The sequence below is a fragment of the Anolis carolinensis genome, chromosome 1 (genome assembly GCF_035594765.1).
Source record: "Anolis carolinensis isolate JA03-04 chromosome 1, rAnoCar3.1.pri, whole genome shotgun sequence".
NCBI classification, from domain to species: domain Eukaryota; kingdom Metazoa; phylum Chordata; class Lepidosauria; order Squamata; family Dactyloidae; genus Anolis; species Anolis carolinensis.
The window spans coordinates 244,325,328-244,349,395 of NC_085841.1; the positions used below are offsets into that span (position 1 = coordinate 244,325,328).

Sequence of the window (24,068 nt, forward strand, 5' to 3'; positions counted from 1 at the left end):
AAATTATTTAGGGACTATATGGCAACTAATATTACTTAACTCCGTTTCTTTTCTCTATTGGAAACTGGAAAATGACTAGAAGACATAGGTTCTACCAGGACAAGACATTAATATAATATAAGTTAATTAGATTCTCATAAGGGACGAATGGAAGGACAAACATGTTATATGTGCATTTGTGTGTTTTTTTTTGTTTTTTTTTGTTTTTGTTTTTTTTTTCTTTTTTCTTTTCTTTCTTTTTTGTAATCTATATATATATATATATATATAGGTATTTTAAATCTCACTCTTTTTTCTTTTCACTAGTACTATTATCACCTCTCTTTCCTTACATTGGTTTGTGTTGTTTGTGTTGTTTTTGTTAGTGTGACACTGAAAACTCAATAAAAATCATAATAATAAAAAAAAAGATTAGATCAAGAGTTGCTGATCCCCTTGTTGCCTCCTCTACCTTCTGGACCATAAAATTGTCTGCAAGGCAAGTGAGGAATTTGTTGGACTTTGTGCTCTTGGCCGAGTTTGTTTTCCAGCAGATATCAGGATAGTTGAAGTCGCCCATGACTACTACATCTCTTCTTTGTGCCTGTTTGGTCAGCTGTTGACAAAAGGCTTCATCAAGTTCTATATCCTGGTTCGGAGGTCTGTAGTAGACACCCACGACGAGATCTTTTTGACTCCTGGTTCCCTTGATTCTTATCCAGATGCTTTCAAGCTGGTTTCCCAGATTACAGTCTTGCATTTCTTCTGCAACGTAACTGTTTTTGACATATAAAGCTACTCCCCCTCCTCTCCCCTTTGTTCTATTTCTGTGAAAGAGGTTATAGCCCTCAATGGCTACATTCCAGTGATGGGAGTCATCCCACCAGGTTTCAGTGATGCCTATGATGTCGTACGTGTGGTGCTGTGCTAAAAGTTGGAGTTCGTCTTGCTTATTTCCCATGCTCTGTGCATTAGTGTAAAGACATGTAAGCCCCTGTGACCTCCCCTTGAGCTGTTTATTTGGGATTATTGTGCTCTCGGTAATTGGTCCTTGCTGTGTTTGTGCAGCCCTCCATTTAGCCTTTTGGCAGTTCCCTGTGGTCGTGGGTAATATAGTGTTTGCCAGACTGTTGTTCCCCTCCCCCAGTGGATCTAGTTTAAAGTTTAAAATAGCAGCAATGTATGTAGTCAGGCTTCTAGGAAGGGCATTCTATAGTTGGACTGTGACATTAGAGAACCCCTCTCCCTTTACCTTTGTCAACATTCAGTTTAAAATCACACCAAGCACCCATGTCCTTCTTTTCCACAATTGCTTGAACTTTGTATCGGCATTTTCCAAGACACTGTGCATCCAAGAAAATATAATTTTCCCTGATTGCGTAAGTCTCAGAAACAGGATATCGCCAAGCTTCTTGCAGGTGCTGAATTTCTACTTTAATGTACCTAATTGTTAGAATAATAAGATGTACTGTACTTTGAAAAGCAGAATATTGGTGCAATCTAAGATTCTTGGATACTATAGAAAGACAGAAGACCATAGAATTTCATTTGTTGTAGTTTGGGTTAGGTGTTCCTAATGTGATTCATGACTTTTAAATCAGCAGTGCAAATTAGAAAACATGATTGTACAGCTATATAATATTTGACAGTGAAAATGAATAATGTATTATTTACTTTTTTGTTCATAGCAGAAGCACGTTCAGGAATATGGAAAAATTTTCAAGTCACATTTTGGTCCCAAACTAGTTGTATCCATTGCAGATCGAGACCTGGTGGCTCAGGTTCTCCGTGAAGAAGGCTCTGCACCCCAACGTGCTGACATGGATTCCTGGCAGGAATACAGAGATTTGCGAGGGAGAGCAACAGGACTTATATCTGCGTGAGTGCAATGGAATTTTTGGCTTTTTGTTGCCAAACAATGCTGCTATCTTGGCAATCCGCAAATATGAATCTGATGATGCATTCAAACTGGTTTTGATTAAAGTGTTTCTTTAAAGAATGTGCTAGTATCACGACTGTGTAACTATGGGATGACTGTTGGCAAATGCCCTTAAGGGACATTCAAACTAATTACTGATGTAATATGCTTATTCAAAAGAAAGCCAATCCCTGTATGAGTCACTGACATTCTTCTGCTTTCATGGGGGTGAAGGGAGACAAAGCATCAGCAACTGAGTTTTTTTTAATGTTAAAAAGAACTGGCTTGTATATTATAAAAGCTCAACAAAACAAAATGCTTCTTGGTATTTAAATATAAGTAGCATTTAATGACAATTGTTATTGATTCTGCAACCGAGTTCATGACTCTCACCACCCCAGCATCTCGAGCTCTGAGGATTACCTGGGAAGGAATCCCACGGGAGCATTGCAGCACACCAAAATACCTGGGAGTTACTCTGGACCACCCTCTCACTTATAAGAAGCACTGCTTGAATATCAAGCAAAAAGTGGGTGCTAGACATAATATATATCATATGAAAGCTGATTGGGACAGCCTGGGGATTACAACCAGAAACAGTGAAGACATCTACCCTTGTGCTTTGCTACTCTGCTGCTGAATATGCATGCTCAGTGTGGAATACATCTCATCATGTTAAGACAGTGGATGTGGCCCTTAATGAGACATGCTACATTATCATAGGATGTCTATGCCCTCCACTGCTGGAGAAATTATACTGTTTAGTGGGTATTGCACCATCTGACAACCATCGGGAAGTAGCAGCTTCTAATGAAAGGACTAAGACATTGACATCTCCAGCCCATCCTCTGTTCGGATATCAGCCAGCATGCCAACTCCTTAAATCAAGAAATTGCTTCCTAAGATCTACAGAGGTACTCGCAGGAGCACCTCAGAAAGCGAGAATCCAAAAGTGGCAGGCTAAAACCCAGAACCAAGACACAAGACCGCTACAAACAGTAGTATATCAATTACAATGGTTTTAAATACAATATTAATAGACATGTACAGTGAAACATAAATCTGTTTTATACACGAAGTCTTATAACAATTATAGCCGTCTGGCAAGCAAAATGTATGGTCATTTAATAAGAGTCCCAAAGAAGCAACCCTATATGATTTGCAAGAGGCTTCTCTTTGAGGGCGCAGAGTCCTTACTCTCTTGTGAGAAGGATTTCCATGTAGAGGATTTCCAATTCCCATGCCGGTTTCTACTATCAAAAGTTTTCCTCAAGTGGAAAAATATGAATTCCACAGAATTCAATGGACATCAAGTTCTCCAAAATTAAATATTCCTCAAGTGGAAGGTATGTAAATAAAATGGTATAGTGGACCTACAGGGAAAATACATAAGTGGCTAGAAAACATTCCAAAGAGTAAATATTTCCATTTACAGCAAACATATGAAGCATAAGATACATGAACATAAATATTCACATAAAGAGTCTTACAGAGGTGTTTCGCAAGCACAAAGGTTAGCTGGTAGAAGCTACTAATTAAACCTGGAACCTCAATCCATGGCTCATACTGGATGAGAAACTCCCCCCTGGGCGCACAGAAGACTGGGCGACGTGGAAGGTGCTGAACAGACTGTGCTCTGGCACCACGAGATGCAGAGCCAACCTTAAGAAATAGGGCTACAAAGTGGAGTCCATGACATGCAAGTGTGGAGAAGAGCAAACCACAGACCACTTACTACAAGTGCCACATGCACAATAGAGGACCTTCTCTCAGTGAAACCAGAGGCACTCCAAGTGGCCAGCTTTGATCAAAGGAAATCTAGTATAATGCCAAGTTTTTAACTTCGTTTGTGTTTTTAAATACATTATAACTATATCCTCAATTTGCTTCTGACACGATAAATAAACAAACCCCAGTGGAGCTTTAGCCAATTTCCTTCACAGACTGGGGTGAATGAAATGATATTCTTGTCAAAAAATTAGGCATCTTCTGGTTTTTCCTGCATGTATGAATTGTGTTACAAAAGTGCTACTTTAGTATACCAATTACAACATGAAACAGGAGTGATGCAAAGATATTAATTTTACACTTTGCTTCCCTTTCCAAACAACAACCCATATCAACATTCTTGAAGGGAGGTAGCAAATGATGAGGGACCTATAGATTCAAGTATGTCATAACAACTGATCTGATTTGAGATACTACATCACAGTTGTGTGACATAAATTTCCACCTGTGGTGTTACACTTTGATTGTATTATATAACCCTTGTTTTGAATGGCAAAGCTACATGGCTGAATGAACACTCAAATGTGCAGTCAAAATGTCCAACAAAATGTATGTGAACAATTATATCTCAGTCATGACTATGTTTCCACAACTTTAAACTGAATGCAGACCTTTGACATTGAGCAAACACCCATCATTATCATAGGCTATCATTTGTCGCTGTGTATGATTGTCTTCCAGTGGTAGGGTCTTGGCGGTGGGTCTACAAATGACTGTAGGGTAGAGACCTATTCAGGATCTGCATGACATTTGCAGTGGGGACATACATTTCCAGATGGAAGGCAGTCCTGACAAGGGTTTGCTTGGTGCACCTTCCTCTTGGCACATTTCTCCCTTTTACCCTGTATCTCTGTCTCTTGAAAATCCATAGCAACGTTGGTAATAGTGAAATTCCAGTTGTAATGCTTGAGGGCCAGGGCTTTCCCGTTCTCAGTGTTTATTTCACATTTTTAAAGGTTAGCTTTAAGCTCATCTTTGAATCTCTTTTGTCATCCATTGTTCTTGAGCTGAGAGCTTTGAACTTTGGGAGATGGTGATCAGGAGACAGTGATGGCCAGTCCAGTGAAGTTGATGGTGGAGGATCATTGCTTCAATGTTGGTGGTCTTTGCTTCGTCCAGAATGTTGACATTTTAGCAGAAGTTTATGATTTTTTAAATAGAAATATCGCTTCAATTTGTTATTACATTTATTGTGTTAATATATCAACATATCTAAAACTCTATGCTAATTTACTTTTTGAATTTTCTGATGTACATGTGTCAGAGGTGTCATTATCACTCAATTACAATGATGCTTTGAATCACATAGTTTCATCTGCATGTGCTCGTATAAGCATATTTATTTATTATTACAACATTTATATCCTGCTCTTCTCACCTGACAGGGGACTCAGGGCGGCTTACAATAAACACACATATAAAAATTATACAATACACTATAAATCAGATTAAAAATTATTAACTTACACCAACATTGTCTTCTAATATCTCTAGATATGGTAACAGTACTAAATAGGTTGAGATTTTCTGTTTTCATTCCTTAAAGCATCCTTCTAAACTAATGCTTGCTGTTCTTGGGTTGGGGAAGTTGAAAGTCATTCCCTTTCTGAGTATGACACTTAATCTCCATCCTCTTTGATCCCACTTTCCATTAGAGATTTGTTTCCCAATGCTTGAGTTCAGGGGAGCCCTTGCAGAACGCCTTAAGCGCTAAACATTCTGCTTGGTGAAAATGGTCATCATTATTTGTCTAATGAGTTTTTCTTCTATTTGGAAAAAGTTCAAAACAAAAACAAAAACTACATAACTATCTGGCACATCCTCCAGAGACAGCCAAAGAGGGCCTTGTGAGAAGATAGGAACAATGTTAACAAAGAAAGTCAACCACACAAATGGTGCCTCTTGCAATCCATGATTACAGCTGATGAATAATTAGGTTCATGGAAGGTGCTGAGCCAGAGAAATGCCTGTCGAGGAGAGGCAGAAATGAATCATTCACTGTTACTGCAGGCCCTTTTTGATGTCACTAATGACAAACTGCATCCAAAAGGGGCCGACTATTTGCCAAATTAGGCAAACACAGCTTTGCTGTCTAAGCATTCCATCTTTCTCTGCCATTTCAGGGCTTGCTTGCTTCAGGCCACATATAATCAGCACACTCCTTTAAATTATCCTGGGTTCTTTCTATAACTTCTGTCATAGCGTTTCAAGAAGATGCGCAGACATGGCTTGGTCATTATTTAATTCTGAAGGATTGATTTAATTGTACATTTCAGATTTCAACATACACACACACACACCCTCATTGCCTTGTACCTTGTTTCCCCGAAAGTAAGACAGTGTCTTATATTAATTTTTGCTCCCAAAGATGTGCTAGGTCTTATTTTCAGTGGATGTCTTATTTTTCCATGTGGAAGAATTCGCATTTATTGTTGAACAAAAAATGAACATTTATTATATACTGTACAGTAGTTGTCATCACAAACCAACATAACCAGACAAACTATGGAATCTATCAAGAATTTCTTGTTACTACCATTATTTCCATGTATAGCTGGTATGTACTTTTACCAATCCTGCATGCTCTGGTGTTCTGTTTGGCGGGCATGCTTCCAAACAAAAACTTTATGTTTGTTGCTGCTGTTTTGTTTTTGTTTCTCACTTGATGATCTTGTTAATTCAGGATTTTGGCCAGTAGTCTTATTGTTATTACCTTAATTTTCCTCTACAATTCCCCCCAAGATTGACATTAAAACAGAATTAAATTCTTAGCAATCGTAAAACAATTAAAAAAATACACTAGAAAAAATAAATAAAAAGCAGTTGTAAACACTTGATCAGTCTCTTAAAAACTCTTTCCATAAAACCTTCCATTCTAAAAGCTTGCTAAAATAATAATCATTATCATCATTATCGTCACCATCACTTTCATCACTTTTGCCTACCAATAGAAGGACAGTAAGGTAGGATCATTCTGCTCTTAGGAGAAGGAGCTACACAATTTAGGGCAACTACGCAGAAGGCCCTCACTTATGCTCCCATCATCTGTGCCTGTAAAGGTGTTGGGAGTGAGGAAAATGCCTCTCCAGAGGCAATGGCTGGATCTACACTGACATATAATGTAGTCCGAATTTGCATTATATGGCCAGTGTAGATCCATATACAGTAGAGTCTCGCTTATCCAACATAAACGGGCTGGCAGAACGTTGGATAAGCGAAAATGTTGGATAATAAGGAGGGATTAAGGAAAAGCCTATTAAATGTCAAATTACGTTATGATTTTACAAATTAAACACCAAAGCATGTTTTTCAACAAGTCTGCCATTTGTTTGGGAGCATGGCTGCACTTGTGTTGTTGAGTGTGTTGGCCCACTATGCGTTGCTGCTTAGAGAGACATCTGTGGATCTGAGTGGGAGGCAGACTGCATTGGATAATACAGAATATTGGATAAGCGAAGGTTGGATAAGCAAGACTCTACTGTAATTCAATTCAGTGCAATTAAACTGTATTATATGGGTCGACACTGACCATATAAAACAGATTCAAACTGCATTATATGGCAGTGCAGATCCAGACATAGTCTTTCAAAAATAGCTTGAACTTAAGTCATATGTTTTACAACCAATACATTGAATTGTACCCAGAAATAAAGCTTGCAATTAGCAGAGCTGTTGGAGCACTTAAAACTCCAAGTGCAGCACTTTGCCCAGATTTATACCAAAAGTGGATTCATTCTACTTATTATATGCAAATTATATATAATTCGGCAGATTTGTATGCATAATTTATGTCAACTAATTTCTGTTTCTTACTGGAGTAAAGAAAAAAATATATGAAGAAATAATGGTTACACCTATATTCTCCTTCCAGCAACAATGTTCAAATAAAAACACTTTGGTTTATTTCCTCCTAATGGGAACTGCCCTCTTTACTTTTTGGCACAAAATGTGATCAAGATAATCTTTCATTTATTTATTCCAGAGAGGGGGAACAGTGGCTAAAAATGAGGCGTGTGCTTAGACAAAAAATGGTGAAACCCAAAGATGTTGCCACTTTCTCTGGAGGAGTTAATGAAGTTATTACAGATTTGATCAAGAGGATCCGCATTCTGAGACGTCAAGAAAAAGATGGCGAAACAGTGACAAATGTCAACAGCCTTTTTTTCAAGTATTCAATGGAAGGTGAGATTGCTTAAAACCAAGTAGTTGTGCTAATTATGACTGCTGTTGTGGTATTTGTGTCAATAGGTGTAAAATCCTAGAAATGTTTTACATCTAAAGGTATGTTGCCATATTAGGCAATATTTCAGTATGATGTTAAGATGGGGTGTTGTGTCATAATACAGCAGTGGTTCTCAACCTGTGGGTCCTCAGATGTTTTGGTCTTCAACTTCCAGTTTACAGCTGATAAACTGGTTGGGATTTCTGGGAATTGCAGGCCAAAACACCTGGGGACCCACAGGTTGAGAACCACTGCAATACAGCATCATGATAATAACTTATTTTGCTGTGGTTTAATTTAGTGGCACCAGTGAGCATATGCAGTTGGCATGCTTTGAATTGCCCTTTGAATGGGAACTGTATACTTCTCCAGATATTGTTGTATTGCAACTCACCCTTTTGTTGTTCTGTATTCTCGTGTTCCATGGATGCATTAAATGACACTGCTTTTTGTGTCTGCACTTGCTGCTAATTCTATGCATGCTTTATTTCCTCCCACGCTGTGTTTTCAGAGCATTGTATGGATATAAGATTATAGGTACATATTTCAATAAGATGTATGTTGAATCAGTGGAACATGCTTCCAAACTATATGCAAAGCAATTTAAACTTTTCCTGTAGAGCATGTTAGTTCTGTACTGTAAGGATGCCGCCCACCTTTTTGGAATAAGTGTCCTTTCACACTTTAAACAGCCTTGGCTGCATCCTGTAAAATATCTGAATTTGTAGTTTGGGGAGGCTGCAAAGGAGTGCTCTGGCTCAGACACCTAAATAACTATTTAAACCGCAACCACAGTAGTATTACTGTGCCATGTGAAAATGCCCTAAGGGTTCATCTGCAGTGTAGAATTAATGCACTTGACACAAATTTAACTGCAATGGCTTAAAGCTATGAAATCACATGAGTTGTAGTTTGGTGATGAGCCAGCATTCTAAAGTCCTTGTGAAAACTACAATTTGGGAGCATTGAGCCAAATGTGGTGTCAAACTGCATTAATATTACAGAGTAGATGCGCCTCAAGTCTCATTGAGATTACTGTTTTGGAATAAACAGATACAGGATTGCTTTATGACTTGGCTTTGGAAATTAGCATAATAAATTCTGTGTTCTTTTTTGTGCAGGAGTGGCGACTGTTTTGTTTGAGTGCCGCTTGGGGTGTCTGGAGAATGACATTCCTCAGAACACTGCAGAATACATTGAAGCACTGGAACTGATGTTCAGCAGTTTCAAAACCACCATGTATGCAGGAGCAATTCCCAAATGGCTTCGTCCAATTATCCCAAAACCTTGGAGAGAATTCTGTAGGTCATGGGATGGACTCTTTAAATTTAGTAAGTTTTAATATATATCTGTTTGAATGTCATTTCATTTCTTCAGTATGTCATGGAAGTCAGAAACAGTCAGTCTATGTATTTCTTACTAAAGATTTCTTTAAGAAACGAACTTGATATGAAATCCTAGATCGGTGCAGGAAAAGCTACGGTTGGGCTTATAACGGGAGTGGAATTGTGTGTCCCTTCAGATATTGCTAAATGGAAATTTCCAACTGCATTCTTTCCTCAAAATATGCAATCTTTACTGAAGATCCCATATTTGTTTGTGGCCATCACATCGCAAATCAGAAATAACAGCATGAGATGTGAAATGCCAGTGATTAACCTTTCTACCTTTTCTTCACATAGGCCAAATTCACATTGACAACAAATTACACCATATACAATCCCTTTTAGACAAAGGAGAAGAGTTAAAGGGTGGACTTCTTACAACCCTGCTTCGAAGTAAAGAACTCACCCTTGAAGAAATCTATGCCAATATGACTGAAATGCTGTTGGCAGGGGTCGATACAGTAAGTTAATAGTAGGCATAGTAATTTATTGGTGTCATGCTGGTTTTAGTCAAGTGCTTATAACTTGAGGCTAATTTTAGATGCTTTTAAGGAGTTTTATCACATAAGACAGGCAAATTGCAGTTACACCAGGATAACAGCGCCTTCACATTGGACATACCCAATAATAATAATAATAATAATTTATTTATAACCCACCCTATCTCCCTGGGGGGACTCAGGGAGGTTTTCAACAAAAGATGGCAAACATTCAATGCCATAATAAACAATAGAAACAAACCAAAACAAAATAGTAAACAAACACATCAATACAAACTTATAATGATGTCACTCCTTTCTCAATACTCTTTTACAAACATAAATAAATTATTTTAGAAGCACAAAGAATCCATTAGTGATCTTCTTTTGTAAAAGAAACACCTTCCAATGGTCCAATGAAGAGTGATGGGAAAGGAGTGAGGTCATTTAAGGCAGAGATGCTGTTGTCCTACTGCAATCGTAATTTGCCTTCCTCATGTGATAAACTCCTAAGATGCATTCAGACAAAATGACCAAGACTAATATATGAAGGATACACATGCTTGGGCAAGTCCTCACACTCTGAGAATCTTCTCTCTTCCTCTGATAAATTGAGAAGCAACAGGCCCTGAGATCTGGAAATATAAACACAAGATCTCATCTGCAAGCCAGAATCTGCTCCAAATGTTGAAATGCAAGTATAAGCCGCCTTAGCTAGTAGAGATGGTGGTAAAAAGTGCAGAGATTTCCATTTAAACATTTGGATGGCTATAGTATTGTCACTTGCCCATTAAACAGTGAAATGAAAATAAAAGTGAAACCTTCACAGCAGTCATTTCTCTTCTTATGTTTCACACTGCTTTGGTGGATACTTAAAACTGGACTCATTGACAGAGATATAACCTATGTCTGAGATTTGAGAAAGGACAGCATTTAGAAGTAACAAAAGAGGGAATGTGCAAATATTTAATGCAATGACATATTTTTATTCATAGGGAATAAAAATCCCACCACATTTGTGGTATTAACTTTTGCAGATTTGATTATTTATAGATTTTATTAATATGTTCTCTTTAGGAATCTCTAGAACAGTGGTTCTCAACCTGGGATCCCCAGATGTTTTTGGCTTACAACTCCCAGAAATCCCAGCCAGTTTACCAGCTGTTAGGATTTCTGGGCCAAAAACATCTGGGGACCCCAGGTTGAGCATCACTGCTCTAGAAGAAATGCTCTTGACTCTATGGTCAAGATCTGGCAGACGTTGACCATGCAGTTGTGTTGGAAGACCTAGACAATACTAGAGATCTGTTTTTTCAGGTTAAAAACAGTATTGTTCATTCACAGTTTTCCCACTGTCCTGTACCCCTAACCCGAGCTAATGTTACATGTTATAATTCACAATCTTTGGTTTTTCAGATATTTACGACTTCAACTCCCAGAGTTGATCAGTATGGGTAAAATCAGTGTTTGAGAACTACAAGTTAGAACTACAAATTTGCATGATTCTGAGATTTTTTTAATGTACATTTTTAATATTCTGCATAATTTTAAATATCTTAAAAGGTATCCTCAAAGCATAAATATAATACACCATTTTTTTGTTTCCTGCATTCTTGGCATACATTTCATTTAGACTTGAGGCCTGATTCTCTCCAACCTGAATTGACAAAGCCTCATGCCATCACAACCATTCTGTTAGCTTTCATTCATAACTGTCTATTCCTGGCAATTACAAATCTATATTGTGGTACTTGAGAGGAATTATCTTCTATATGAGATGAAGCATTCAAGACCTGGCCTTTCAGTTCTGATTCAGAATGCAAAAACTTTAGTCACATTAAAAGGATTATCAGGGACGTTGAGTAGAATGGAGCAGGCAGCTGTTACTTGGCTTCAAAGCACTTCAGATATTTTCACACAGTGCCAGTTTTGAAGAGGATGTGAAGGAGCTGGGAACCTGAGAAGAGCCACTGTTTAGATCACAATAGCATTGTATGTAGTTAGGCAGTGCTCCCAGCCTCTAGTCACGAGAGAGAAAAAGAGTCCATAGTTGAGTTTATGTGAGAAACAATAAGGTAGGATAAATTGAAAATACATAGAATAAGGGACTGTGGAAAAAAGGCATCCATCTTCCAGCTTTTTAACCTATTTTGTGAGGCAGGAGAAAGAAAAGTAAAATGTCATAATCAACTTCACCCTATATATGTTGCAGATGTTTTGAAAAGTATTAAAATATTGTGCTTACCTATTGATTCAAATAGTATATGTTTACAGTAATGAAAATGTGAAATGAAGAAGAAAAGTAATTATTTCCATGACTACAGTCAGAAAAATGCAAATTCAGAATGGAAGGTTCAAAAATTTAGCCTCAGTAATGTGTGGCACATCATGTACAATACATTGGGCCCTCCAGATCCATGGGAGTTTGAGATCTTTCATGGATGGTTGCACCCCACATCGTTAAATGATGCTGATGTGAGTGCATTCCCATGAACATCATTGGCATTTTAGGTATGGGCTGTAGCAATACTTTATGTAGTTGGTTGAACCTGAGGATTGGGAGCTCACTGTGTTGGTAAAAAGTAATAAAGAAAGATGAGGGTAGACTAATAGATGCTACTTGCCATACATTATCATGCCACCCTTATTTTTTTCTCCCACTGGTCCTGTGTTTCATCTCTTTTAGACTTCATTCACTTTATCCTGGGCAACATACATGTTAGCAAAGCATCCAGAAGTACAGCATTCAGTCTATAAAGAGATAGTCCGTAACTTGGGGAAAGATAAAGTCCCTGATGCAGATGATATCCCAAATTTACCAATGATTAAGGCCCTTCTGAAAGAAACTTTAAGGTAAGTGCAGCAAAACATTTGATTAATCTTGTTTCGTTACATCTTGTTGTTTAAAGTTGACTGGGATGGCATATTAGAGTAGTCCAGGTATCCAAATAGTTTCCCTAAATTCTGAAGTCTTAAAAAGTGCTTTTTGGATATATTTCTATTCACACCTTTAGTAGTAAGCTTCACTGAAATTAGTGGGCTCTATTTTCAAGTAATCATGTATAGAATTGGCCTGGAAGTCAGTTAAATGCAATAAAATGTCCATCATATTCCTGGTTGCTGGTTTGTTGAGTTTTGTTGAAATAGTTTTAATGCTGTTTTATTTTGCTGTTTTGTAATTGTGTTTTAATTGGACTGTTATATGTTATTATGCTTTAACTGCGTTTTTTAGTTGGTGAATTTTGTTGTATGCCCTGGGCCTGGTCCCGCTTGTAAGCCGCCCCGAGTCCCTTCAAAATAAAGTACAAAAATAAAATTGTTGTTGTTATTATTATTATTATTTACTAACGAATGACATTTGAGCTCAGGGTTTGATTCTTACTTTGCACAAGTGATCAAAGATGTAAGAAAAGAAATAAGGACAAGCTATAAGGAAATCTCCATTCAAATTACAGATTGAATATATCTCATCTGAAAGGCTTGGGACCAGAAATGTTCCATCATTATAATTGTTTCTTAGCTTCTGGAATACGGTATGGGCATCTGTATATAAAATAGCACAGAGCAGCAGCAGAGGCAGTGATAATTCTAAGCACTAGGCATGCATTCTTCGGGCTTTCCTCCCTCTGGGGAAGAGCTAGTGATAGGGAGATGATGTGGCGGGGTTTGCAGCCAAAGCAGGGGTTGCAATGACTGCTAGTGGTGGTAGTCCTCCACCATAACCACCCAGTTGTAGTGAGGTCTAGAGCAAAATGTGGCAGCAGGTGACTCTCTCCAGTCTTGGTCCAGAGGAAAGCCTCCTCACCAAAATCACAGCCCTCCTGCTCTCTCCCCTGCTTCTACCTTTTAGCCTTTACTATGTAGAGACTTCATTGGAGGGACAGGGGAAAGGAGAGGGAATCATCCCATTCCCTACTATCTTCCCCCATCTTCTGGGACAGCCAGCTATCCCGCATCCTTTCTACGCTTTTCCCCATTTTCTCCCTGCCTTTCCTTGCTTTCTCCAGTTTGGTCTTGAAATTCTGTTTCCATGCATTTAAGAAACGGAGCACCATGAAGTCCCACCAGAATCAGATGACCATACTATCAGCATGATGTAATGTGATGGCCTTCGTGGGACTCCCTTGGCGCTCTCTTTTCTAAGTGCATGTAAACGGAGCCCAAAGACTGTCTGATGAAGTCCCATCTTCTGTTGATGGCAGCCAGTAATTGTAACCAACTCCAACAGTGGCAGGAGTAATAAGGAGAAACACCCCTAAGATATCTAAAACAGCAGATAACAGCAAACTATATTTTGACTATACGTGGGAAGGCATATCATAGAAGCTCACAAACAATTTTGGGTGGACATACGTGTTGGAGCATGGTTAAGTGAAACTATGGGTACATAGTCTGTGGATAAGCAGGTGATGCTGTTTTATACTACGATAGTTCTATTATTGTAGACATGACTATAATATTAGTTATGATGGGAAGGTAGGTTAGTGTGGCATAGTGGCTTGAGTATTTCTGGAGACCAGGGGTTGATTTCCCTCTTGGCCATAGAAACCTTGGACAAGTCACAATTTCTCAGTTCCAAAAGCCCCTGTGATATGTTTGCCTTAGGGTTGCCTTAGGAAACAATGATAAAATACACAACGACAAATGAGGGGAAATTGGATGACAGTTAAAAACCCCAAAGCTGATTGTATATTGCATGACATCAATTTTAAAATGTGCTCTCTTGTTTTGGAATGAAAACCAAATATTTCTCCATTTATTCTGTTCATACCAGTCATACATTTTTAAAAAACCCTTACAATAAACCTTAACATAACCAAATCCTATGCAGACTTGGTTTGAAAAGCAAGTGAGCGCCACATCAAGGAAATGAAATTATTCATGCAACTCATATGTATGGAATAATTTTACAAATGCTTTATAGTCTTTTATAATCTTCCAAAAATGTTTTAAATAATTTATGAATTTTTCTACCACCTCTCTTATGGTTGGACACCATTTCCAACAACTGATTTGGTATTAAGGGCCGAGTCTAAAAGATCCTCATGGAATTCTTAAAAGTTTGTTTAACTTTTGCAGTTCTAAATTGGTGTCACCGCAAACTTGGCCATTTCATTGTTCAACTCATTTACGCAAAAGTTAAATCACAGAAGTCCTGAGACAACTGGCAACTTTTATCACTTGCACTACATTGTTGAAAATGTTTGCTTATTGCTATCTGCTGCATTTCCTACTTGTATCTCTATACTTCAAAGAAGTCTTAGAAAACTATAATGTTACTGGACCTGAATATCTCTAATAGATACTTGTCTATAGGTTATTTCCGGTATTACCAGGAAATGGCAGAATAACCCAGAAAGACATGATTGTTGGTGGATACTTGATACCGAAAGGGGTAAGTTGTATAATGGCTTGTGAAAGGAAGATGTTTCATGTTTTCCTTGAGGGTGTGCTTTTACTATGACATTGGCTAATCTGGGAAAGCCTGATTTAGTCCTGTGAAATCATTAACTTAAATCTGAAACTCAGGATATCTTGGTTTTCATTCAACAATTCTGTGAAGTATTTATTGATCTTTCATCCTAAAAATGCAATTAGGGAAGGAATGTTATCTCTTAGTAAAGCAATTGAACGGATAGCTGAGTTCTTGAAAGCAATTAAATCTCTCATGCTTACACTGAATGACTACCAAAATAATATCTGGTCCAGATAAAAAACCCTTTAATGAAGTTTCAATAATGGAAATAAAAAAGCCACTAGAGCTTTACTGTTTTAGCAAGAAAATATCACTTATTAGTAGAATTACTCATTTATCTGGACAAAAGGAGGGAATTTAAATTTTTTTAAATAAAAAAATATATTGTGATACTTTTCAAACAATTTTTTAAATTATAAACCATTAAACAATGTTATGGGCCATGCACTCTCTTTCAACAAAACATATTTTCAAAGGGTCTGGAAGCTACTTAGCATGCACTTAATGCAACAGTATCACATCAATTATAATTTGGTGTTTCATTTAGTATTTTAGCTTATTTGATGAAATTTGAACTTCAAGATCAATGTGCTTGTGTCCCCTTTGTGAATAGTAATACAGTAGAGTCACTTATCCAACATAAACAGGCTGGCAGAACGTTGGATAAGTGAATATGTTGGATAATAAGGAGCGATTAAGGAGAAGCCTATTAAACACCAAATTAGGTTATGATTTTACAAATTAAACACCAAAACATCATGTTATACAACAAATTTGACAGAAAAAGTAGTTCAATACGCAATAATGCTATGTAGTAATTACTGTATTTACGAATTTAGTACAAAAATATCACGATGTATTGAAAACATTGACTACAAAAATGCGTTGGATAATCCAGAACGTAGGATAAGTGAATGTTGGATAAGTGAGACATTACTGTATATAACAAGGTTTTAATATGCTGTATTGACTTCATATTTTAAATGATATTTATTTTTTATTTTTTTTAAGTAGAAATAGATAAAAAGGAGGTGACAGACTAGGATGGGAAGGAAGGGGAGAAACAGAGCAGAAAAAAAAGAAAGAAAAAGAAAGGGAAAAAAGAAAGAAAGAAAGAAAGAAAGAAAGAAAGAAAGAAAGAAAGAAAGAAAGAAAGAAAGAAGAAAAAAAGGAAAAGGTGGGGGAAGAAGGGAAAGACAGAAAAGGGGAAAGAGAAGAGAGCAGTAGCATTGACCAGCAAGCTGAAGTATGACAGTTGTGCTTGAGGTTTGAAATTCGAAGACCTCCGGTCCATTCCATAGGAAAGTTAGCTTCTGTTCTTCCTTCCTTCCTTGTATATGTATGTATGTTTGTGTGTATATATATGTGTGTGTGTGTGTGTGTGTGTGTGTGTGTGTGTATTTATCTTGCTGAGGCCAACACCTTCCTCGTTCATTCCTTTGTTTATCTTCTCCTTCTATGTAACCTCCCTTCATCCTAATCCGCTTGGGCTATCCCAACTCTATCTGCCTCTTTACCCACAGATAGTTTTTCAATGGTGACCAATCCGTCTTAAGTGTCTTGTTCTGGTCCCATTACAGAAAGGACAACAAGTCCATGTCCATGTATTCTCTTAATTTTGCAATCCACATATCGACTGTCGGAATTTCTTTTGTGCGCCACCTATGCACTATGTGTGTCCTTGCTGCCGCCGTTATATAGAATAATATTTTATCTTTATTCTTCCCTAGCTCAAAGTCTATTATGTTTATTAAGTAGTACTCCGGCTTTAAGTGTATTGACTTCATATTTGCAATATTGTAAGTATATTGACATTTAGGGTTAATACATTTGGGGATTCCTACTTGTTTCCTTAGACACAGCTGGCTCTCTGTCATTATGCTACATCATATCAAGAAGATAATTTCCCATCAGCAAATGAGTTCCAACCTGATCGATGGCTCAGGAAAAGCAATATGGACAGAGTAGACAATTTTGGCTCCATTCCTTTTGGTTATGGTATTCGGAGTTGTATAGGAAAGAGGGTTGCTGAACTGGAAATTCACCTTGCACTAATACAGGTAAGCATTTGAAATATATGCACAGACCAAAATTTTTGATTGGGTAGTCAGCTAAGTAGACTTAACTGACTCCCTGATTGTTGAACCTCCTGGCCCAACCACCCCATTCTGACTTATCGAGTAGCAGTTGCTATGAGAGATGGGGGTCTGTTCTACTTCAGAATGCCATAGAGTGATGTTTGCAGCCCCATCAGTGATTTCTGGAGCACCAATCAGAAGCAGAATCTCTCTCACTGTGCATCACACTAGAGATGAGGTGGTGTTGGAGATATCCATCTGCTGTACCCATGTAAGCCACCCGAGCCCCTTCGGGGAGATGGAGGCGGGATATAAAAATAAAGTATTATTATTATTGTTATTATTATTATTATTATTATTATTATTATTATTTTTATTATTTTTATTACCACCCCAATGGGGAGGAGAACAAATCCTTATTGCTTGCAGCAGTTGCTGTCTAGTTTATCAAGAATTGAGGATTTTCATGATTCCAACATATTTCATGCACTGTTGAATATGTAAGGATCTTGAATACAAATCAGTTATGAATGCATATCTCCAGGTTACAACATAACTGAGATAAATAATAAATAATAATAAATAAACTTTATTTATATCCTGCCCCATCTCCCTGGAGGGACTCGGGGCGGCTTACAAGACAACAACAGTTCAAAACAAAACACATAAAATATACAACAGACATTAGTCTAAATCAATAAAAAATAAACACCAAGTGAAATAAAAATGAACAACATATGGAGATTAACATAAAATGCCTCAACTCAAAATAAGCAATAAAACACAAACAGTAAATTATAATTAAAACCATAATATACAAACCAGTTTTAATGTCCCAGATTGGATGAAAATATTAGCATCAGGGTAAAACTTCATTCTATTTAGGTCCTCCAATTTTAAATGTTACATTAACCATTGTCAAAGGCCTGTTTGAAAAGCCATGTCTTGAGTTCCCTCCAAAAGGATTGCATTGAATAGTGAATTCCAGCCACAGTTTTACTTTAAAGTGCCAATTTAATCCCTTTAAATTAATGACATATTCTTTCCAAGGGAAGGGTTCACACATTAAAGGTTTGAGATGTGTATGTATACTTTTGCAGAGACACTGCCTGTAAATGAAGAATGGCTGGAATCCAGTAGGCACTTTTCCCAGGCTAATGGGCTTCAATTAGCTTTTGTTGTTGTTTTTATTGTGCCTCAAAGTCAATTCTAATATGTCGTGACCCATCCTAGAGTTTTCTTCACAAGATTTATTTAAAGGACATTAATATGGTCTCTTTAGAATTCTCTGGTAGAAGATCTAGAGATTCCTAGAGAGGTGATCTCTCAAGTTAAAAAGATGTTGTTTTTAAATTGTTGTTTTCCCACTTTTTCCAGGGTCCTGTGCCCCTAACCCCAATGAAAGTGTAATGTAATATTTTCTAAGCTAGTTTGAGACGATGGTTGCTGTGGAACAGGTTCAAAACCTGTGGTCCTTCAAATATAACAATAATAATAATAACAATAATAACAATAATAAATTTATTTTTATACCCCGCCTCTATCTCCCCAAAGGGGACTCAGGGCGGCTTACATGGGGCCAAGCCCGAATAAAAACAATAGCAATGTAAAACACAACAATAGACAAAAGACATGCACAATTATAAAAATTTAAACATTAGCCAATAAAAACAAATGACAAGAACTAATAAAAACATGGATGAAAACGGAGAGGTTGTAAAAGTAGACTGGGTAAGGTGCACCATATAAATATTGTAAACACAAGGTGACTGGTAAAGTGCTGCAAATTCTTGGAAGTGCAAATTGGGATGGGAGTAGACCCTGTGTCTATATCAAGTTGACAAAGGTAAAAAGTGCAAACCGGTACAAGAATGGTCACAGATATAGATTGTTATGGGGATGAGCAATCTTTAGATCTCACCTCCCAGGTTAAAATCTATAACATGTGAAGGAACCGTGCCTGAGAATTCCTGCTCTAGAGTTGTTCCAGCAAGATGCTATATTTTGCTTCCTTACTATGGTTAAGTAATGGCACTCCATGCAGCCATGGCAGCCATATGACTTTGGAAGTGTCTACGGACAACGCTGGCTCTTCAGCTTAGAAATTGAGATGAGCATCAACCCCTAGAGCTGGGCATGACTAGACTTAATGTCAAGGGGAAACCTTTACCTTTATACTATGGTTAAACAGGATGCTTTATATTCCACCATTTTCACAGTTGCTTTCAGGACTTGGCACAGTGACCATCTTTAACCCACAGATTTTATTAATCTTGTATTATTTAATCTCTTTCAGCTTCTTCAAAATTTTGAAATAAAAAATTCTCCAAAAACTAAACCGGTTTGTGCCAAAACCCATGGACTCTTGACTCCTGCAGATGCCATTAACGTCAAATTTGCAGACAGAAAGTGAGAGAAGGGACTTCAGGATTCCCTCCAGCATGACTTCCGACAGAAAGGTGCTGAGGATTCTCTAAGTCAGTAATAGATTTCTGTAATCTCATTTTGGTTGCTTATCTAGGGGGTTATCTCTTCCCTCAAACACCATGCCACCCCACCCCCTAGAATATTAAGAATTCATTAAGATAATTCACTTTTTTTTCTAGTGAGAATCCAGTTAATTCTGGCAGGCTTAGAATGACAATAGAGAGAACCAAATCACGTTAATCGCATTTTTCCTTGGGTGGAGTAAAAATAGCATATCATTGCATTCCTTTCCCATGAGCCTCCCTAGACCATTCCAGCAATTACAAAATATATTTAAATCCCACAAAAAGACTGTGATCACTGTGTTACCTCTTCTCAACTTCTTTCCATTGTTAGGCAACTGAAGTGAAAAGAGGTGTATGGCTACTCATGAGTTAAATAGGAACAGGTTTACACCATCTGGATATTGTCTCTAATCACAAGGGTTCATCCAAGCTTCTCAGAGTACAGGATAAACACTGGTTTGATTTTTTTTCTTCTTTTCCATGTCTTTTTGGAAATTTTCACTGGCAATACACATTTTGATGCCTCAAATGTTATCTCTGTTTCTGGATATATTTGACTTGCAGTTTTCGAGATACAGAATATATACTATATATCTATATATATAAAAGAGTGATGGAATCCTGGCGACCGCCAAAACATCAAAACTAAACACCCCACAACCTCAAAATTGACAACACAACCCATCATCCACGCCTCTAGGTTGATACAACAAAACGAAAAGAAAAATAAAGTCCTAATTAGAGGGAGAGGAATAATTGTTTTTATCCAATTGCTGCCAGTTAGAAGGATAAGCTCCGCCCACTTGGTCTCGTAGCAACCCACTCACCAAGGGGACAGGCAGAGTTAGGCCTCACTTAGGCCTCTTCCCCACTGCCTATAAAATACAGATTATCAGATTTTAACTGGATTAGATGGCAGTGTAGACTCAAGACCCTTCCACACAGCTATATAACCCATATAATCTTATATTATCTGCTTTAACTGGATTATCTGGACTCCACACCTTTACCCTTTACCTTAACTACCACCAATTTCTCAATATTCTATTTCCCATACCACCATACTTCGCCACAGCAACGCGTGGCCAGGCACAGCTAGTATATATATATAGCAGTTTTCATCTGCTTGCTGATAGAAAATCATGACAACGATATCTAAAAAAACTAGAGCTAATGTAGTCTATCCAATGCAATTTTCTGAATCAGCACCTAAAATAGCCCCAGGAACAGGTCTCAAAACCAAGACACCAAGCAAAAAAAAAAAAGGTACGCATCTGCCATTTCCTCTAAGTTTTCATGAAATAACAATAATGTTTCAAATGTCAAATGGCTTTGAATATAAAGACACTTTTTAAAAAGTAAAGAAATGTACAAGCCCACTGGATTTTATTCCCTGAAAAGTTTATTTAATAACATTGTAAAGGAGTATACATTTGATACAAAATTTCATATACAAGTCATAGAAATAGTAAAAAATAATTGTATATACATGTCCATTTTAATTGGCAGTTATTACAAATTTAGACTTTTTTGTACATTAAATTTTTATTTTAGCAGTTTGACTGTCTTTTACATAAAATACAAGTGGTACATACCATTCACTTTTATACATACCCTGTTTCCCCAAAAATAAGATAGGGTCTTATATTAATTTTTGCTCCCAAAGATGCACTAGGTCTTATTTTCAGGGGATGTCTTATTTTTCCATGAAGAAGAGCTTACATTTATAACAACAAAATGAACATTTATTATATACTGTAAAGTGGTTGTCATCACAAACCAGCATAACCAGACAAACTATGAATCCTATCAAAATTTTCTTGTTACTACCATTATTTACATATACATCAATCTATGGTAACTCTTGCAGTTTAGGTTTCACAAGGTTTCCACGCTGACTTCTCTCTATTCTAGTTTCGATGTAGTCATGAATGATGAATAATATAATATACTATAATAATAATATGATAATATAATAATAATATAATGATATACAATATATTAATGAGATAATATAATAATGGGATATAAAAATAACAGAATATGATAATAATATGGTATTAATAGGATAATATAATAATGGGATATAATAACAGAATAGCATAATAATAATATAATAATAATAGGATAATATAATAGAATAATAGAATGGAATAGGGCTCGGGCTGTGGCGCAGGCTGGAGAGCAGCTGCAATGAATCACTGCAATGAATCACTCTGACCAGGAGGTCATGAGTTCGAGGCCCGCTCGGAGCCTATGTTTGTCTTGTCTTTGTTCTATGTTAAAAGGCATTGAATGTTTGCCTATATGTGTAATGTGATCCGCCCTGAGTCCCCTTCGGGGTGAGAAGGGCGGAATATAAATACTGTAAATAAATAAATAAATAAATAAATAAATAATAGAATGATATAAATTATATTAATAGGATAATATAAAATGGAATATAATAACAGAATAATAATATAATAATATGAAAATATAATAGAATAATAATATAATAATAATATAATGATATAATAATAATAATAATAATAATAATAATAATAATAATAGAAAAATATAATATAATGATATAAAATATATTAATGGGATATAATAATAGTAACAGATATGATGATAATAATATGGTAATAGAATAATAGTATAAAATAATAAGTTTCATGGCATAGGAGACGAGTAAAGATGAGAGGAGAATCCCTATGTGTCCTGTACCTTTAAGAAACAGGAAGAGCAGGACGAGTGGAAAGCCCTCTTCCTTCCCTCCCACCCTCCCTTGCCCTGGCTCCAGGAGCCAATCAGAAGCCTTGGGGGCAAAGGGAGCATGGCCAGGACGGAGACGGAAGGAAGAAACGGCAGCGCAGCAGCAGCCACGGAGGCTGGGGGACAGGCAAGGCAAGGACAGCAAGCACTTTCTCTCCCTCCCTCCCTCCGGTGTATGAATGAGTGCTGCTTCTGCCCTGCAGCCATGTTTCCCAATGGAACTCTGCTGCAGCCTTAGTTGCTAGGTCTTACTTTCAGGGGAGGCCTTATATCTGGCAATCCCCCCAAACCCCTGCTAGGTCTTATTCTTTGAGGAGGTCTTATTTTAGGGGAAACACGGTAGCTCTATTATTTTGTGCATATTACTGCCCTCTCCAGGACAAATAGGTAAATTGCATGATGTTTCTGTATGAGAAATGTGCACTTTTAAATACTGCTTTTCTAAGCAATTTGTATAGCTCAGTGGTTCCCAGTTTGGTTCTCCAGGTATTTTGGACTTCAGCTCCCATAGTTCATCACAGCTGCTAAGTTGGCTGGGATTTATGGGAGTTGAAGTCCAAAACAACTGGAGGACCTAAGGTTGGGAACCACTGGTATAGCTAATGATAAGCAGAAGTTTGAGTTGTCTGTTAATGAACTGGAATGCCACAGTGTGACATTTATAAGGAAAGGTTCCTAAGAACAATTTTCAGTGGTGAAGCCGTTATATGTCTTCAGTTTAATGTTCTGCTAACATTCATATTTTTAAAAACACGTTGGTTATGGGCATACCAAGAGGGACATTGTGGAGCTTTTTTCCAAAAGGTACCAAATCCATCCGAATAATTTTACAGGAATCGAAAAAAACGTGCCAAGGATGAGCATCGTTTTGCTATAAAATGCATTTTCCAAGCCCTGTATCAAATCCCAACCAGTTTACTAGCTGTTAGGATTTCTGGGAGTTGAAGGCCAAAACATCTGGGGACCCACAGGTTGAGAACCACTGGTATATAATATTCTACTCCTTGCCGACAATGTGCTGTCACTTATAACACATTTTGAAAATTATTTTGGATGTGGTACCTTTTGGAAAGAAACTATACATTTCCATTAGCTATTTCAAAGCACTGATGCTACTTCATTTACAATTACTTTCCATAATCTGAGCTTTGCACTAATATTCCAAATATATGAGAATATATACAACTTTCTCAGGAATATGTCCAACTTCCTCTCCTTATCTCTGGATATTTTGTGCAGAAGTAAAAGACATTTTCAAATAGAGAATAAAAACTGATTAGCCTTCAGTATTGCAACCTGCTTTTGGCAAACTTTCTGCTTAAGTAGGGATCAAGCACTGATTCTCAGTTTGAATTCTTAATTGATCTGCATTTTGGATTGTTGCATTTGCTGTATTTGTAAATTCTAATATTATTAGTAATCTTTTGTAAATTAATATTTCATTGATATATATATAATAAAAGTGAAAATATATTTGTATGTATGTGTATA

General features: G+C 37.1%; 1 protein-coding gene across 3 annotated transcripts in view; it reads left to right on the forward strand.

Annotated features, from left to right (window-relative positions):
• LOC100557779 (cytochrome P450 27C1) overlaps positions 1 to 24,068 on the forward strand; it is a 46,288-nt gene that overhangs the window by 13,873 nt on the left and 8,347 nt on the right. Inside the window, exons 2-9 of one of the 3 annotated variants that reach the window (XM_016996653.2) lie at positions 1,668 to 1,858; positions 7,668 to 7,867; positions 9,029 to 9,238; positions 9,590 to 9,753; positions 12,458 to 12,624; positions 15,088 to 15,166; positions 17,104 to 17,307; positions 19,622 to 19,784. In XM_016996653.2, coding sequence (XP_016852142.2) covers positions 1,668 to 1,858; positions 7,668 to 7,867; positions 9,029 to 9,238; positions 9,590 to 9,753; positions 12,458 to 12,624; positions 15,088 to 15,166; positions 17,104 to 17,307; positions 19,622 to 19,738 — 1,332 coding nt within the window. In that variant the 3' untranslated portion in view covers positions 19,739 to 19,784. Of the gene's footprint in view, positions 1 to 1,667; positions 1,859 to 7,667; positions 7,868 to 9,028; positions 9,239 to 9,589; positions 9,754 to 12,457; positions 12,625 to 15,087; positions 15,167 to 17,103; positions 17,308 to 19,621; positions 24,057 to 24,068 lie in introns of those variants that run through there. The other 2 variants (XM_008118785.3, XM_016996654.2) reach the window with 2 other exon arrangements.